We start from the raw sequence: 19,226 nt of genomic DNA, 5'->3' as shown, positions 1-19,226 counted from the left end.
AGAGATGCTAGCTTTGATAGTGGAAATCATTTCGATGAAGAAGTTATTCAGGAAGTTACATATTGCTTGAGAGGGAGTAGGTTTTATTGTAACTCTTTCCGGGTTGGATAGTTCATTAACAATTGAGAAGATTTCCTTAGATCTATTATTAGAGGTCAGAATTCTGGAGGAGAAGTGAGTGGCTTTAGCGGTCACGATCGCTTTTTGTATTCTCTCATGGCAGCCAAATAGGTTTGTTTTCCTTCTAGTGAGTAACTCTTTCTCCACTGCCTTTCCGATTGACGAAGGGCTAGTTTTGGGGTTTCTAGGTCAGTGGTGAATCATATCTGTGCATCATGACGACAGGCTAGGTTTATTTTCTTGAGTTGAAGTGTTTATTATTGGCTCCTAATAGCGGATTCAATAATCGGGGCTGTGTTGGCCAGTGTGTCGTGAAAAGGATTTTTATCAATAGTACTCCATTTCCTAGCCATTCCACCTTCACTAGTAGGGTATTTGGCTGTAGTAATATTCTTTATGGTGAACTTTATTAAATGGTGGTCCGACCATATGCATGGAATGATCGAGAGAGCGGACACAACAAGGTTGGTAGTCCATACTTGGTCAAGTATGTGCCCTTTGATATGTGTGGCAGAAGATACCTGCTGAACAAAGTTTAAACCGGTGAGTAGATCGGTTAGCTGGGTGGAGTGGGGCCCGCCTAGTGTGTCTTTCGCCCAGTAATTAAAGTCACCTATCAGCAGGATTTTGGCATGATTAGTTACCAGGTGGGCAACTTGTTCACCCTGATATTGGGGAAACAGAGGCATGCACTGAAGGGGCCTGTAAAGTAGTACACAGATTTGGGGGGCCGACTCGGACTCCAGTTTGATTATGACATTGTCTACTGAGGTGAGGCCAAGTGGGGTGAGTGCTGTAAATTTACGGTCCGGGTGAATGATGTCCACCACTCCTCTGCCTACTTTGCCCGGCGGGCGGTTCGTTTGGAGGATGTAGTAGTCATTGGGCAACGCGGACAGAATATCAGGGGTCGATTCCTATAAGAGCCAGGTTTCGGTTAATAAGAGGATGTCTGGCTTCTCTGAAACAAGTAAAAGGAATATGTCAAGCTTGTGTGTGTGAGCGGATGTTTAAGTAGGAGATAGATACCACAGAACGCCTGTGTCTATCCTGTATCTGTGAATGTCCGGGGTTGTGTGCGGGGTGTACAACTTAAGGGAATGACGCCCTTCGTACCATGATCTCATTTTGGATCAGGCTGAGGCCAGCAGAGGGATTAAGTGGATGCTTGACCGTGTGTAGCTGTCTTAGTTCCCTTGAAGAGTATACTAGAGATTGGGCATAATGACTGGCCCCTGGCCCCGGACGTCCATGGACAGGCGCAGATGGGATTGCCTTTGGTGCGCTGCATAAATGGCTGGTATTAGCCTAGGCTCCTCCCCTCGCCCTCCACAATTGGTCGCACCTGATGGATGGGACCAGGATGCAACTGGGGAGCCTAAGAGGCCGCCAGCATGAGCAGGCTTACCGGTAAACTGTGATATTTTTAAAAATACATCGATTTCAATTTCATACTAGTTTAAAAATGCTAAAATCAGGCGCAAGTAAAAGCAAACTTTTGAACAGGGTAGCAGCACATTCCTAGAGAGTCCTAAAATTATATTCATTGGTGATTTCAGTATTTACTACCGACCAACGATGATTGCTTCATTGCCAGTGACAGGAATTTGTTTAAATGGCATACGGTATCGCACCAAATTAGGCTATAAACCATAGTGTTCGTGAGCTAAAAGAGATTGTATGTTACATTTTGGGTAATTTTCATTCAAGATCCTTTGTAAAGGATGATTACTTTCACTAAACGGTATGGTAGTTCAGTGATCAATCAGTCTGTCCTTGGTAATTGTTTATCAAATTTATGTGTGCTGATGAGTGTAATAGTATTAGATTGTTCACATGATATAATGTTTACGATGTTTTTCTACAAATGCTCACAGGTTCTTGCTCATCGTGGCGGCCACTGGACCTTACTTCACAACGCTTGCCGTATTCTCTGGAACTTCACATTGGAATTACAATCTATTGTTGAGAATCTAGATTCTGTTCAGCGTGAATCATTTCCTGTCACCATGGATACGATAAACTACGTCATGTGGCTGCCATTTTATCTTGCCTCGGATATGATTTTTGACATGATAATAGCACTGCAGAAAGACAATAGCCTTCAGGTAAAAGGTTTTTAGTACTAATAAAGTCGCGCTGGTGCTACTTTTGTTTTAATGTCGAGCCTGGGCAGGGAGAGGCATGCTGTATTCGAGTATGGACTTGAAGCTCCGCCCATATTTTTAATTGGCTTGTGTCATTGTCCTTTATAAATGCTGGCTTCTGATTCGTTATTAGGCTTGTTAGTCCCTCCTTACTACCACCTTGTCTTCATTAGTAAACCTCCCATGAGGACTGGCCCATTTACTTCAGTTGTCACACGGTATGTTTTATTTAGTCTGTAAGCACTATTTTCTTTAATGGGTTTCTCCTACTGCAGGCACGAAATGCTTTCCTGCGACATGCAGCGCGCCATGCGCGCTTTCACTTTCCAAGCAGCCCGGGACAATGGCGGCCGCTTCTTTGAAATGAAATATGTCTCACATTTACAAGAGTTTGAGCTGTTGGCATTGTAAATGACAATGCCTTTTATTTATGTGTTAATTATCAAAACAGATCAATAAAAGGAATTGTCATTTGCAATGCCAATAGCTTTACCTTCCGCAAATGCGAGACCTATTGTATATTATTCTTGGCTTGAGGCTTCCAGACTTGTATGTTTTCAGATAATTTAGGGTAGCTACTGGTACCGAATAATAAGCAGCAGAGGAGAATAATAAAAAAACAAATCATGAAATGTATCCATCGTTCTACAACCCTCCTTCGGTAAAGCCTACAAAATCCCTGTGTAAAATGTGACATATTTTATACAGTCACTGCTATTCCTGCGAATTGGTAGTGGGGCGGGAGGGTGGGCCGGGGGGGCCGGAAGGGGGGAGAAAATACACCAAACCTGCTTGACGGCTGGCCGGCTTCCGCCTCTCTTCCATCCTCTTCCTGTCCTCTATTGCAGCAGGAAGCAGGATAGGTTCCCCTAAAACAAACACAACGCAGCAATGCAGAGTTGTGATTGGTATGCACCCAGGCTCTCCTGAGTCAATCACAACATTGCAATGCAGCGTTGTGATTGGACTGAGCGTCGTGGTTCGGCGCTCAGATGGGAATGGAAGCCTGAGCATATTCTCCACCCAGGCTATTTTGGAGGGTGCCACCACTCCTCCCCCCTGCGCAGCCTAGCCCTGCCCCACAAAACTACCCCAGTACAGAAAAATAAAATGATAATAACATCCTATTATTATCATTTTATTTTTCCTTTTTTGACATGCTTTAAGGCAGTAGGGCGACGCTCCTCCGCCTTAGTAGAGGAGCCGCCCCTGATTTTATATATTGCACAATACAGCTGAGTTATGATGTCTCTAGATGCCATTCATACCGTTTGCTGCCAAAGCCAGCAGCCTAGGTGAAAGGCAGGCCACATGATGCTACTGTTGCAGTTTAAACAAGGAAACCACGACTGGCTCATACTTCTGATCTGTTTTTCTGAAAAGAAGATATTTATGATAACATGTTTTTTTTTTCCATATAGTTCCTTAAAGAAAAGATAGAATTTCTACATGTTCCAACACATTCTGACCTAAAGCATTTTTACCCCAATTTACATTACACTGATTCGCATATCTTTTTGCGAAAATGATTAGCTGCTGTTCAGTGTGTTTAATTTCTCACCACAGATTCTGCTTTATTCTTCTGATCTGCATTGAACATGAAAGAGGAGGACACCAAGGATTTAATTGTTTTTGGGGAAGGGTGATGGTGTGACCATTTATTATAAGGATTAAACCACCCTCTGCCGTAGATTAAAAGGATATTATACGTTTCCTCAAAGTTTCAAGACCTCATAAAGGAAGTTTGTCTCAAGACTTATTCCTCTATATGGTAATGGAACTCCTCGGTCTTGCAGTATACTTATAATGTATGCCAGGGGGGTACTTTATCCCATATACTTTCAGATTCTGTGTACTCTGCAAAGTTCATCGGTGTGTAGCCAACCTCTTCACTGCTAATTAGAAGCATATGGGACAAAGTACCAAGTACAACAAAGTTGCACCGAACACATGCTAATCAGCAAGCGCTAAAGGCATATGATTGCATTGATTGTCCAGCAGATTACAGTGCAAAATTGCACTGTATCAGTTTTGCCTTATCTGACTTGGCCGAAGATGTTAGCTTTCTCATAAATAGTAATTCTACATATTAATTTCCATATGAGTATTCTGAGTATTTTAGGAAAACAGATTGGTAAACTAGGGAGGGGGAATACATTAGTCTTGAGATAAGCCGAGGCTGACCTTCCACAAATTCAAAACAATCTAAACTGGTTTCTATGAGAAATGGCTAGCTTGGTACCTTTACACACGCAGCGAAAATTGCATGTGGTACATAAACTGCAACACTGTGACATCACTACAGTTACAAAGTGAACACTTTAATTAAAAGGGATAATATGCTGTGATTAAATGGCAAAATAAATTAAGACAGATGGCTGTCAGGATCACGTGTTAATAATATCTTCAAATTCACCCTATAGGAAACAGTGTAAAATAATGCAAAGCAATGGGCTGCTTTTGAAAAGGGAAACTAGACATTCTCCAGGGCTGACAGATGGTAGAGCAAGAACACAGACCAGTAATATATACACATAGAGATGTAACTATAATCAATGCTTGGTTAATGGGCAGCTGACCATTGAGGTGGGCAACATGTAATCGCAGTATATTATAGGTGACGATTTCAGGTAGTGCTGCTATCTAATCCCTGGCTGCTTCCCTATTTTATTCAACATAGACCAGTAGTTGGTTCATTGGGGTCAATGCTTATGGAGGATTGGAAATTAGATCAACTTTGCAGCCGACCTGTGATGAGGTTGGTTACTTTTTTGTGGGTTCTCTCGGCTTAAAGTTTTACTTTTGAACTTTGGAAGAGGCAAAACCTGAGGGTACACAGTTGAAAGATGTGGCTGCAAAGGGCTATACCAGCCCTGATACTTTTTTCTTGTGGTTGGTCCCCTGGTTGCCTAAAACTTAGCTCTCAAAAGCTGCAATTTGTACCAACAAGGAAATTCTAGTAGTTATGCTACTGTCCCTTTTGGTTGTACTAGACACTGTTTCTCAGTCCTTCAGAAATAGGGATTGTGATCCCCGCTTGGATCTGAGAAGGCTTCCTCCAATGTTTTTGGCCATGTTGAGGACCAGAGAAGAAGTTATAGAATTTGTTTATGGGAGTAAGGACTGTGGAAATTGTTATTGACCCTGACACCCATGAATGTCAGCTTGAGAGATTGGATTAATCCACTGGTTGAGAAGGGTCAAATGTTGCACAATTGTGACTACCTCATAAAAATAATTCTTGCAGAAAAGACAATAAAAATATAATGTGCCCATCAATTTGATTTTTCCCGGTTACTTTAAGACTATGAACATAATATTGCTATGGATTTTCTAAAAGAATGTGACTTTCTAACCAAAAATTTTATTTGGAATCTGCTGCTTGAACAAATATGTCTCTAAGCCCAAGTTAGCTGTTTGCTTGCAAGTAGAACAAATATTTCACGTAACAAAGTTTAACAGTGAAACACTAAACATATCTTTGACTGACAAAGAGATTTATCCGCCATTTAAAGTACAAAATTATTTTGCTGCCAATTTCGACCCTCTGCCCTGGCCTATATTGCTTGATGGCTGTTTCCAAGCCTGTGTTGCTTGATTTACTCCAAATGTGAGTAGAGAACGGTTTCTCTACAGTATCACATTTAAACTTCGACTTTCATGCAGCTTGTACCATTTGTGCACCCATTGCAACTGACTAAAAAAAAAAGTCAAGAATTGCTATTTATTTGTAAAAATCTATTTTGATGTTTAGCGAATTAGACTGAAGCTCTATACCATACCCCACCTGCACAGAGATAAAAAAAAAAGGATAAAGCTGAATTTCCTACATTAATGTGATGTTTCATTTAATTCTAGTTGTACCAAAAGGGATTTCTTTCTCGGCAAATTTCAGTCCTTGATTCAGAGAATCAGGACATAAAGATATTTAGGACAACAGATGAAACATAAAACTGTGATAAATCGTTCAGACCGTTTGATAAAGAGCAAGAAAATGACAGTTTCCGTGGCAGGGCGAGGCATGATTAGTGGGAATATTGGGTACTTCCATAAAGTGGTACCATAATGGTTGTTCATAAACACCTCCAATGCTTATCCAATATTACTTGCAAACATACATTTAGTTTTAAGCAATGCTTGAATAAGTGTGCAGTTGGTCAGAAGAGATCCCCAACCCTCCATTTTCAATGGGTCCAGGGGAAGTCATTTCTACACTTGAACACATTGTTTTTACATTGAAAAACACAAAAACATATGTGCAGTTGGGCACTTTTCCTTAATCTCAGATATGTAGATTGTCCACCTGAGAAAAACTCAGGGGAGTACAATTAATGAAAATATGAATATGCATGGCATTCATTAATACATCTTAAAGCATGCTTTAAGGGTTTTTGTGGCTCCCTCATAAGTCATACATATACACTAATTATAGATACAAATCTACTATGTGTTAATTTACACTTTTTTAGGCTATGTTTTGGAAAGTTTAAAAACAGTTAAAAGTCCACTTGCACCTTATCAAATAGCCTGACTAAAGTTTTTAAGCTTAATTCAACTAATAACCTTTTTCATTAAGTAATCTTCTACTTAAAACCTTGATTTATTTTTCTGTTACTCCGTGTTTCTATGTATGCATAAAATCAGCTACACATTTTTAATCCTTATTTTTATTGACCTATGGAAGAGACATGGCCATGAACATGGCCATGGAAGAGACATGGTTTGGCTAGGGTTAGTGTATTGATGAAAAGTCCTCCCATTTAATGAAGTAAATTGAACATTTGGGATAGAATTCACTGGTAAAAAATGTCCCTCCATTTGAATGTTCAGTAGTGGATTTTCCAGAGATATTAGCACTTTTTCCAGAAATTAGAGAACTTACCCTTCCTTGTCAACTTTAAATTCTACTCTTAGTGAATCCTCTTGATTGTGCAGTCTTTTTTTAAAATCAAACACAGCCCCATCTGCTCTCTCTGTAACTTTTTTATCCTATGCGTTTGTCTCTCTTGGTGTGAAGCATATATTCTCCTTATATTTCATGGTGAAATATATGCGAGGTTATTGTTAGATCTGCAAGGTAACACCTAGCCCTGCCTGAGCCTTTTATAAGTCTCGCCTGAAGACAGTGCATGCGCTGTGAGGGGTATTGTTTACAATAAAGGGCTTGGTGCATGCCCATTGCTTGCCATTCACTGCCATCATTGTCACTCTTCTTTGCTGGCAGGTAATTGGCCAGTGCGTGCAGGGCGTCATATCCTTTTCTTTCTGTGGAGGCTGGACCAAGCAAAAATGTAATCATCTTAATTAGTTTCTGTCCACTGCTCGCAATGTGATTGAGGTACTGTATCTTCTCCACCTGACCCACCCATTGTATGTGGTCATTGTTCTTTCCCCCACCCACCCCATCATGTTTTCTCATCCAGTTTACAACATTCAGCTAATGCTCCTAAAAGGTCCTTGTAAAGTCATCTGCCTTGTGTATTAACATACTTGCTGCTTAGCTTATCCTGAAACCAGTATGGTGCTTCATTAATTAGCAGAAGCTGCTATTTCCTTAACACCTGAATTGTGCAACTCGTACATCTGACACTTTGCATTTCATTGCTATAATTCAATTGATTTGCAAACAGCCTACGTCATTGATGATGTGCTGGTTAACACTGTAAAAAAAAAAGTTCCTTTCATTTTATTTTCTAATGCTACACGCATGTGTTTGAACCTTTTTTTTCATCAGAACCCCATGTCTTGCACAAAGGATTGCAATAAGCTTAATGGAACCATCTGAACAGCTCTGATGAAATGTGACAGCGGAAGTACAATCTAGAAGGGAATGATAAATGGCCACAGGGATTTGTGTGTATGCCACACCGTTCCACTCCATGCCACACAATTCCACTCCACTACATTTCACACAATGCCACTCAATTCCACTTCATACATTTCCACTCAATTCCACTCCGTGCCACTATATTCCATTCCACTCAAAGCCACACAATTCCACTCCACTCAGTGCCACACAATCCCACTGCACACCACACAATTCCATTCCACACAATGCCACACAATTCCACTCAACTCCATTCAATGCCACTCAATCCACTCCACGCCACGCCACACAGTGCTGCACAATTCCACTCCATTTCACACAATGGCACCCAATTCCACTCCACACAATGCCATGCAATTCCACTCCACGCCACACAATGCCACTCCATGCCACACACTTCCACTCCATGCTACACAATGCCACACCCCCACACATCAATCAAGACCACACATTTTCACTTCACACCACAGATTTCCACTCTAACCCATACAATTCCAGTCCACACAGTACCATTCCACTCCACACAATGCAGCACAATTCCACTGCATTACACACAATGCCAGTCCACTCCACAAAATGTCACACAATTCCACTCCACTTCAGTCATTTCCTGGCCCTGCCATACAATTCCATTAAATGCCACTCCACTCAATGCCACTCCTCTACACACTATACAATGCCACTGCACGCCAAACAATGCCACTCCTCTCAGTGTCACTCCACTCAGGGCCACTCAACTCCACACAATGCCACTCCATTCCATTCCAAACAATGCTACTCTGTGAGAAATTGGGTTGTGGGTAGAATTAGTGGCGATCCCTGTTCAAGCAACAGCCACAATCCCTGTCAGGGTGAATCACAAAAGTCACTAAATAAACCTGAGCTTAACCCTTGGTAGCTTGCCACAAAAAGAAGTCAGGCTTAACTTGGAGACAATGTATACATTTTTATACAACACACAAACAGTAATAAACGGAAAACACAAAACAAGAAAAGTCCCATACCAAGTTAGAAAAATAGAATACATTTTAATAAATGATTTAACAACAGAACTCCAATCACTAGAACCAGATCTTTGAATTTTTAAAGTTTAGGGAAGAAAATAGCGCTTAACGTCTAGTTGCGCGAGACCGGGTCGAAGTCGAAAAATATGGCCGTCTGTGATGGAGCACGGGTCAGATGCAAGAACTGGATTGGCCCCGGTCGGCATTTACCTTCGGACTTAGGAAGAAATTTTGAAGAGAATGTTTTGGGAAAGTTTTGGTGAAGATTTCTATGTTCAGACCTAGTCTCTTTTTTAGAATTAAAAAATCTTCAGCGAGATGGAGCTAGAGGCTATAGCCGACGAACATTCCAGGTGGCCGGTTACCCCTACACTGAGGGATAGCTGAATAGGATTTGCTACTGCAGAGGAGAACGTAGCGGGAGGTACTGCATAGTCAGGCTGACAAGCAGTGCATTTTGGGTGATTAGACGAGCAGGTTGGTCCCGATCTTCGCTCGGTTCTCAGAGCAGTTTTTAGATTTTTCCTATTCGGGCACCTTTAGCACCACCACCAAGGGTCCAGGACTGGGGAGGTACCACTTGGGGGGTTAGGACTCACTCAGACTAGGTACAGGAGTAGGTTCAAGATTTTGGGAGCCTGTAATGTCTCTGTGGCTCTGAACAAGAGGACAGCAAACTAGCCCTTGGAGTCACTCTGGTAGTCCTGGGTTCAAGTGATGAATCAGGGCTCAAGCAGCAGGGCAGGCCACTGATGGTTCAAGGCAGGTAAGGTGTGCAATGTCCTAAGGCCAGCAAAAACGAGAACTGCAAAACTGGAGGAGGAAGGCAAAAATGTTTGGAGAAAGACCACCCTAAGGCTGACAGGTCTAATACACCACACTCTACATCAAAGAATGTCACTCTTCTCAATGCCTCTCCACTCCATGCCACACAATGGGATTCCTCACAATGCCACTCCACGCCAGGACACACAGTGCCACTCCATGCCACACAATGGCACTCCACTCCACACAATGCCACTCCACATCCCACAATGCCACTCTCAGCCACCCAATGCCACTGCATTCCATGCTACACAATGCCATTCCACTCCACTTCACTGCCTGAAAGCCGAAAGAGCTCACGTAAGGTCAAAGATTAATCAATGAGCATCCAAATTCAAACTATTTTAATTAATTTATTTTTTTTGTCGCTCGGCGAGGTTTTTTCTTTTATAGATATTCAAATTAAATTTTGTTTTATTGATACTGATATATCGGCTTGCTTTTTGTAGGTGACTGATGCTGCAGGGGAGTTCAGTGTGCCAAGCTCTGTGGGAAGCATTGCTGATGATGACGGCGGTTCAAGTCTTACTTTTGAATATCCCCTCGATGATATAAATATTGCTGATTTGCGGTTTGCATCTGATATTGTACTGCGAACTATTGAGGTCCTTTATCACATGAAGAAATGGGAAACATTGGTATACATTGCAATGCAGTTTAACATAATTACACAGTAAGTATAAATAAAATAAAAAAGCATGAAATCTTGTTCGAAAGATGCAACATAAAATGATGTAGATGTTTAATATGGACTGTTGAGTCTGTTTTTCCTTGCTGGGTAAAAATATTGTGGGTTGAGAATATTTTGTTTGAAACATAAGGCTTTTTCTGCAAGTCAAGGAGGTGAAAATCATGCCCCATAGCGGGTACTCTTGAACTGATTCTCAGTCAGGGTCTGACTGAGGTAGAAAATAGGCACCGGCACCAGATAGCTAAAAAAGTGGCACACATGTACAAATTAGGGCCGTTTTGAACTTGTAAAGACACTCTCAAGGTGTTTTGTAAGGTATGTGGGAACAAATGTATTTCTGCTGTAATATTAGGGCCATCAACAGCAAAAACAAGCCCATAAGAGAATAAAAGAAGCTCCAAATTCTGACTTTTCCAACCATACCATCAGGCACGGCTGGTTGTCATAAAGGCCAGCCCAACTCTGTTCAGGTGAAAGTTCTCCCTTGCAGTTATATGGCTAGCCTAAACCACATATGTTGCATTGGTTGAACTTGGCAGCACCCCACTCTTAAAATCGTAGTATATGGAGTTTAGCACCAATCAACGTCTTCAGTTTATTTACCCTTTTATCAATGAAAATCGATACCACAAGAGCTTTCAGAGTAAGCCTCTTAGTCCTGGCCCCTTGATATATTCCTCTAAAAAACATGTTGTCCAGAGATTTTCATTTTTGATTTGTGTTTTCGTGTCATTACAGAAGCAATCTAGCTTGGGTAGGCATTGCTAATACGGGCTGAATTTTGGTGGACGGCATTCTTCAAAATGGCTGATATGTTGCAGTGATGATGTAATATTTCAGGATGATATGTGTAATCAATGTGGGTACTTGTTCCTTAGTGAAAAGAGCTAGAAAGGAGAGAAGAAGTAAATGGTTGGAATCCATGGTTCTGAGGGGGAATATTCCTTATTTGGAAGTGTTGCCCTCACACATCCATGTGGGTGTCATGCTTCCTCATCGGGCATTTTGCTCCTTGTGGGGCTGGCACTGCAATGCCCTGTGGGCCCCGCGAGAGGGCTCTTTGTTGGAGATCTGTTTTTGTATCAGTGGTCTAAAATTACCTCAAGGAAAATAAATTAAACTTTATTTAAAGTTCCTTTGGTAAGGTTAAAAACAAAGTCAGGGTAGTGTGCGCTGTGGGTTCTTGGGTAGGCAGCAAGGTATTTCTGATTGTTTGTCAGTACACACAAGATAAGTAGGATTTCTTTCTGTCTGCTGTGGAAGGGGCTCCTCCCATTTTTTAAAGAGGTTCACATGATTGATTTGTTTTCCCCCAGCACGAAAAGGTAGTAGGATGCTAAATGTAACCGGGGTCACCTTCCTTTCTATGATGTAGTGTCAACAGTTTGTCTTCAGTAGAAGGCAGCAAGAGGAGGACTTTCTCACCGGGACTAAATTCTCTTAGGTGACTATTCCGATCGTAATACTTTTTTGTAACCTTTGGGCTTCTTCCATATGGTTGTGTACTAGACCCCATATCCGGGTTAACGTGGATTTAAGGTCTGAGGCATAGAGTAACAGGGGTTTCCCTTCTTCGTCCTCCCCCTCCCAATGTTCTGCCGCCATGTCCAATAGCGTTCTGGGTTTTCTTCCAAACACCAATTCAAAAGAGGAAAAACCAATGGACCTTGGCTAATGTGATCGTATAGCACAGAGAACTAAGAGTAAAGTATACATAAACAAAAAGAACTGACAGCGGAACCTTCTGATTACCAGCATCTAACCTGTTTTACACTTCTTGAGTATTGCCCCTTCTATACTAAGTGGGATCTGTGTGCACATTGGATAGCACCCACCGTCACAGTGCTTGTTCCCAACAGGAACCTAACAATTCAAAACAAAAGCACAGGTGCACCACACAACAGAACTTTATTAAGAAGGACAATTTATAACGTCCATATCCATTAAAGAGAGTTCTTCAATTTTTTTCTTTTTCTTTCTCTTTTATTGTTTCATTTTCATTTGACGTAGATAAAACACAACGTCCAGTTTTAATGATTCAACACACAGAACAGCGGCGCGTTTCATGCTAGTGCAGGACTTCTTCAGGGCACTAGATGAAGGTGGGGTCAATCACCTCCATACATTTTTGGTTGTAGGATTCCCTAGGGAGAGCTGTTCCCTGTCTGGTAGAATATTGTATCAAAGAATAGCACCATCTATATAGAGGCAACGGTCAAAATTAATAGCTAAAAAGGCACGTCCCACTGTAATGATGTCCAACTCCGCCAGTTTTTATTGTAATGGTGCTCAACGTAAACACGGCTGTGTTGCTGCTACGTCCCACAGTGCACGTGTGAACTGCGACAGCTCTAACTTGGCTGTTTGATTCCAACCTTATTGGTTTGCAACTATTCAGTTGTTTGCAATGGGACGTCCTCTCTGTCCAGATGCATTATAGGTATAGCGGTCTTATCGACTGCACGGGTCTATTCTTTATCAGGGGCTGTCACTCGTCTTACCTCTAGGCCTTGGTGTGATCATTTGAAAGATAACTTCCCATAGGATTTACGTTGAGTACCATTACAATATAAACTGGCAGAGTTGGACATCATTACAGTGGGACGTGCCTTTTTAGCTATTAATTTTGACCGTTGCCTCTATATAGACAGCGCTATTCTTTGATGCAATATTCTACCGGACGGGGAACAGCTCTCCCTAGGGAATCCTAGAAGCAAAAATTTATGGAGGTGATTGACTCCACCTTCATCCAGTGCCCTGAAGAAGTTCTGCACTAGGACAAAACACGTCGGCTGTTCTGTGTGTTGAACCATTAAAACTGGACGCTGTGTTTTATCTACGTCAAATGAAAATGAAACAATAAAAGAGAAAGAAAAAAGAAAGAAATTGAAGAACTCTCTTCAATGGATATGGACTTTATAAATTGTCCTTATTGATAAAGTTCTGTTGTGTGGTGCACCTGTGCTTTTGTTTAGAACTAAGGGTAACTTTTGGTCCCAATCCCTCCCTAATTCTGAGATGACCTTGCGGAGCATATTTTTAACGGTCTTAGTGTAATGCTCCACTAGGCCATCTGTTTGAGGATGGTATACCGATGTTCTGATCCTGTCTATACCCAGTACTGCACAGATTTGTGCCATAAGACGTGAAATGAAAGGGGTTCCTTGATCTCAGATGGGAATCCCACCCTCGAAAAAAGGGATATCATGGCCTGGGCGATGATGGGGTGGTCATACTGTACAAGGGAAAAGCCTCAGGATACCGACTGTGTAATCCACTATGACCAGAATGTACCAGTGTCCTCTGGCTGATAGAGGTAAAGGCCCTACGAGATACATCCCCACCTGTTTAAATGGGACGTTGATTATGGGTAACGGTTGAAGGGGGGCTTTCCTTACTCCCCCCGGATTTACATATTGGCAGCGCACACAAGTGGTACAGTGTCTTGCTACGTCCCTATATACCCCCGGCCAGTTGAACCTCTCCAATAAAGACTTCAAGGTGTTCTCTTTGCCATAGTGTCCTCCTCTTATCTGATTGTGGGCCAACAGTAGGAAAGGCTCGCAAAAGGAAGTGGGAACAAGCAACTGTGTGGTGTTTTGCATACCCCCTTTTATGGCCCTACACAACAACCTCCTTTTTACCAGTAAAAAAGGTCCTACCTGTTCTGGTTCTTGTTCTCTGACCTGTTCCCAGGCATACGTAAGGGAGCTGTCTTCCCATTGGGAGATCCAGATAAAAATCAGGGTGTTCTGTCCGGGTCGGCGAGGGAGAGAGGAAAGGCAGGGTGTGACTGTTGTGAGCGCGTGAAGCTTCTCTTATCCCTTTGTCTTTCTTGTCTGCTCTTTTTCTCCTTGATTCCCGTGGTCTCTATATCACTCCCGCTAAAAGATGCTTCTTGTAACCAGGCCATAGGGTTCCCCTTCGTTTTGTCCAAGTATTGTTTGAATTTGGGGTGATCGGTTCCTATTATAACTGCCTCAGGTAGTGAAGGTATCACACCCTTCTTTCATAGGTGGGGGTCGTCGTCTACATCCAGCAGGACCTCCGCTACTGGATATGCTTTGGTCACCCCGTTAACACAGGTAACGTTCACATGTTCTTTCTCCCTCAACTGTGGCTGGGAAACCAAAGCATGATCCACTACAGTGACGTGACATCCGGGTCCAACAGTGCCTGCTGTTTCTTTCCGTTAACAAGGACATCCTTCCTATACTGATAGGGGCCCCTCCCTGTTACATATATCCGGCCCCTGGAGTACCCCACCTCCATGGGTTCTACTGTGGGGGTACGATGAGGGCACTGTCTAGCTATGTATCCCCATTCTGCGCAGTGAAAGCACTGGGGCCCTTGCCCACTTGGACCAGGGGAAGGGAAGGGACGTCTAGGGGTTGGGCGGGGAGCTATTAGGGCTTTTGTTTCCGGTTGGGATGTACTTCTCGGGGAGGGGTTATACGAGGGTCGTGTTGTGCCAGCCCAAAAATCAGGAGACCTGTGAAAAGCGCAGGCTAACTCCACTGCTGCCATAGAGGTCAGGTGCATCTCGGAATTGCTCCTAATATATTTTTCCACAGTCGATGTATGGGGGGTTAGCCACCTAATGCCCAGATCCCTGATTCGATTATAAAGGGCACAGGGGTTGTCGTCTGCAGTCCATTTTTCTTTACGGAATCTGGCTCTGTAGTGTTCCTGGTCACAGCCCAGGCGTTCGAGAATAGGCCTTTTTATTTCCTTGTATGTTGTGGTACCGGCTGGGTTGGTGACCGGATACGCCGCCTGTAGTTCTCCTAACAGGAGTGGGGCTATGTACTGGCCCCACCTTTCTTGGGGCCAGGCTGCCGTGGTGGCCACTCGTTCAAAGTTAATGAAGAAATACTCAGGATCGTCTCCCTCCTGATACTTCTGTAAACTGTTCCTGGGACGTTGGGACACACCCTGGTACTCACAATGGCACCTGTGAACCGTAAGATAGCGGTATCCTGCACCTGCTGGTTGGTGGTGAGCAGGTTGGCCCATTCCTTCAGGGCCTCTTGCAGGGCTTCCCGATCCCTTTTTTCTGTTGCGGCATGTTGTTCTAGTACCAGTTGCAGGTGCCGCTGCCCCTCGGCTAGCTGGGCTATGATGCCCTCCATAGGCACGGGTTGTGTCATTGTTCGACACGCAGGGATGTGATTTAACCCACTTCTGATACCACTTTTGTGAGCAGGTTGATGGACCATGGGGTATAAGGGAACACAGGACACATATAGAGGTGGGTTTGAAGGCTTTTATTTGGCTCTTCTTGGTCCTTTGTTTAGGAATTTTCAGGCTATACGAAGCCAACAATAAATGAAATAAACAAAACAAAGAGGCCCTCCACTGTTCTTCCGATTGTCGTCTTTGGTGCCTAGCGGTCCTGTCACAACAGGGTCACTGGGACCTCCCTCTCTCTCTTAAGCCCAGGGTGCGGGAAAAGAAGGAGAAACAACAAGCTGAGCTTACTACTGGGTTTGTTTTGCCTTCTGCTACGTGTGCAACCACCACCGGACGCTGTGAGGGGGGGATAAAGTGACAGAATACCGCAGTGCAAGGATCAAACAATGCACGCGTGAACTACTTCCCCGTGCCACCCCACCACCCCCACTAAAACGATCTCCTCCCCGGTACTTGCCTTAGGCCACGACTCGTGTCCAGGGCCGTGGCGTTGGGACCCGGGGCGTTCTCTCCCTCCTTCGGGCCGCTGGGCTCTAGCGCAGTGTATGCAACATTCTCTTGGGTTTCGGGCTTCCGATTTCTTCCTCCTCGTCTTCCATTTTCGTCTGGTCTCTTTCACCGCTCTCCTCCGCCGTCTCTGTCTCAGCTCTCCTCTTCTCTGTACTCTCGTGCCCCTCCTTCTTCTGCTCCACGCCTTTTCTGTCGTCCCCCGCCGACTACCTCAGGAGCTCCTCCACGGTTCTCCATGCTGCCACTAGACCGCTCGGCTCTTCCAGCTTGTGCAGCGCGTCCCAACTGCCCACCGACCACTTCCAATCCGCCTCGCCGCTGTACTCCTCACACAGCTCTTCTTTGTCTGGAACATCCAGCACACATGATACAGCCATGGTGCTTATTCAAGACTGTACCATTAAAGTAGCTGCTGGGAAACAAGCTGTGTCAACTGTAGGCTTAAACAAATGAAGCTGGAAACTTTTAACCCAACTGCCTTTGCCAACATGTGCAAAAATCACTACAAGCCATCAACACGTCCCAGTCTACTAGAAAATTTCGAAGTGGCTGAGGACATGGCTCTTCTTCTGCCTGTTGCTGTAGTCCCCAAAGCTGATTTATTTGAATGTATCATATTTCTTATTCATTGCTGACTGAAAGATGAAAGAAGCCAGTACCTTCATGGGCTGGAATTCATGCTCTAATCTCCCAGAATACCGTCCCACTGAACTGTTTTTTTTTCAGTAATACGATCTCCAGACACAAACTACGCAACAATACACACTGCTCCAGAGATTTTCCAAAATGTGCGTGCTCAGCTTGAAGACCAGCCTATCCTGCCAATTTTCTGCGATGAAGGTGTTTTCCGTATTGTAGCTTACGTTTTTATGAGCAATCCAGTAGAATTTGATGATCTTTATCCAATGATGGGCATTTTCCATATGACAAACTTTGCATTGCGGTTTGCAGAAAGTTATCTCAGTGGATGTGGCATAGACAATGCACTTATAGAGGCTGAAATCTTTGGAAGCAAAACTTTCCAGTCAGTATTGAGCGGAACTCATTATGTTAGTTCGTTATAAGGTATGCTTATCATATCTGAGGCTACATAAACATTGTGTTGGAATGTTTTCTGGAGCAAGAATAACAAATTAGGTTTTGCATATTTTATCTCAGAAGTGAAGAAGGCATAGAGTGCACTTCATTCAAAAGACATAATGCAAAGCCAGGCAATGTTCAATACGCACAGTTCAAAATCAGAAAACCTGAAAACCAAGTTTGTAGAGTTTGGCAAAGAATGTGGAGAAAAATCAGAACTTTCAAAGTACTGGGGAAATGTTTTACACATAATATCTCCAGTGAAAAACTTGGTACATGCTGATCAGTAAGGTGATAGGGAGCTGCACGTGAAGATTGTGGAGTCACTGAGATATAGGTATTTGAAAAGAAGGAAGTAGCTAGAGGTGGGAAATCTATACCTCTTAAGAAAATGAATCCAAATACATTTTGTGGTGAGAGGCAAGGTTCCATGCTGTGGCTCAAGATATGAAACTGGCGCAGACGATTCAGAAATCACAGAAAAGCTCCAAGGGAGTCATTGGTCAGACCCATAAAAGTGAATATGTTGCTCAATGACAGCATGGACATATTAAAAGAGCGTTTTGTTTGATCAGAAGATGTGTATATGTTTTTGATCAAGCATATGTAGAGAAAGATCCGTATGATTTCATTTGGGAAGATATTGATGGGGTGCTAAAACCTACAAAATGTCTAAAGCCTCTACCCACAGAACTTACATGTACATGTACTTGCAAAACCTGTGTAACAAAATGATGTCTCTGTCGATTTGCTCTTCTCAAATGTTCAACATTCTGCAAATGTACAGCGAGCGATTGCCGGAATAAATAAAGTGAACTATGAAAATGTAGCTAAGACATGAGTGATAAACATGATTTTGTTTTCATATTCAGTTCATAAACATTGTTTGGTGTATACATAAAAGGATTAAAAAACATTATTATTTGTTTCATTTCTATATATGGTTCTTCTTCTACTATTATAGCTGCCATTTTGAAAAATGGTGGAAGGGTTGCTCTGAGGAGTTATTTGTGTCTCTAGAAGACTACTTACCCCCCTATATCTATGTTTTGCAACCAAAATGAAGTATATAGGTCTCATGGTTTCTGAAATATTACATCATCACTGCTGCCATTTTTAGAAATGTTGTTCAGAAAAATTTGGCCCGTATCAGCAATTTCTACTGTAGCTAAATTACTTCTCTAATGATCCAAAACACTAATCAAAAATGAAAATCTCTGGACAACAATTTTTTTACGGAGGCATATCAAGGAGTCGGGATTATCTCTGTCAGTTATTGATCATTCTTTTGTTTATTTAGGATTTCTATCACGAGGTGCATCAATTCCTATTTTGATGTGCATATTATGTTGCATCTAGTTGTCCTAGTTAAGGAAACAACTGCAGCTTTCACATTACTGCTAGAAACCGAGCAACATGTACTTTTCAAAGCAAGGTCATAACTTCATGAGTCATTTGTGCAGGGCATCACTTTCTTGTATGTTTTACGCACATGACTGGAGACCATTGTAATACAGAATTTTGGTGTTTTAAAGATATTATTGCATTTGCCACTTGCGAGCAAGATGGCTCAGTGAGTTAAGAATGGCTGCTGACTTCTGCCAACAACTACAGGTCTAACTTTAGAATCACAGCATGGCAAACTCAGGTTTCCATCTTTGTGAAACCAGTAGACTGAGTACCATTAAAAAATAGTAGCATCTATTATTTACAGTGCTTAGAAACAACAGTAGTGCTGCAGGAATTTGTTTGTAAAACAAGTTATTACTATTGCTATTAATTGCCGATATCAAATAACCCTTTTCCATATTTACAAGCAGCCTTTATTA

General features: G+C 42.6%; 1 protein-coding gene across 1 annotated transcript in view; it reads left to right on the top strand.

Moving 5' to 3' along the window:
* Positions 1-19,226, top strand: part of CFAP54 (cilia and flagella associated protein 54) — a 2,172,274-nt gene that overhangs the window by 1,109,467 nt on the left and 1,043,581 nt on the right. The window contains exons 37-38 of the mRNA XM_085653834.1: positions 1,998-2,228; positions 10,373-10,596. Of these exons, the coding sequence (XP_085509960.1) occupies positions 1,998-2,228; positions 10,373-10,596 (455 nt within the window). The remainder of the gene's footprint in view (positions 1-1,997; positions 2,229-10,372; positions 10,597-19,226) is intronic.

Source organism: Triturus cristatus, chromosome 4_1 (assembly GCF_964204655.1).
Source record: "Triturus cristatus chromosome 4_1, aTriCri1.1, whole genome shotgun sequence".
Lineage (NCBI taxonomy): Eukaryota > Metazoa > Chordata > Amphibia > Caudata > Salamandridae > Triturus > Triturus cristatus.
This window is presented reverse-complemented; position numbering and strand designations above follow the sequence as displayed.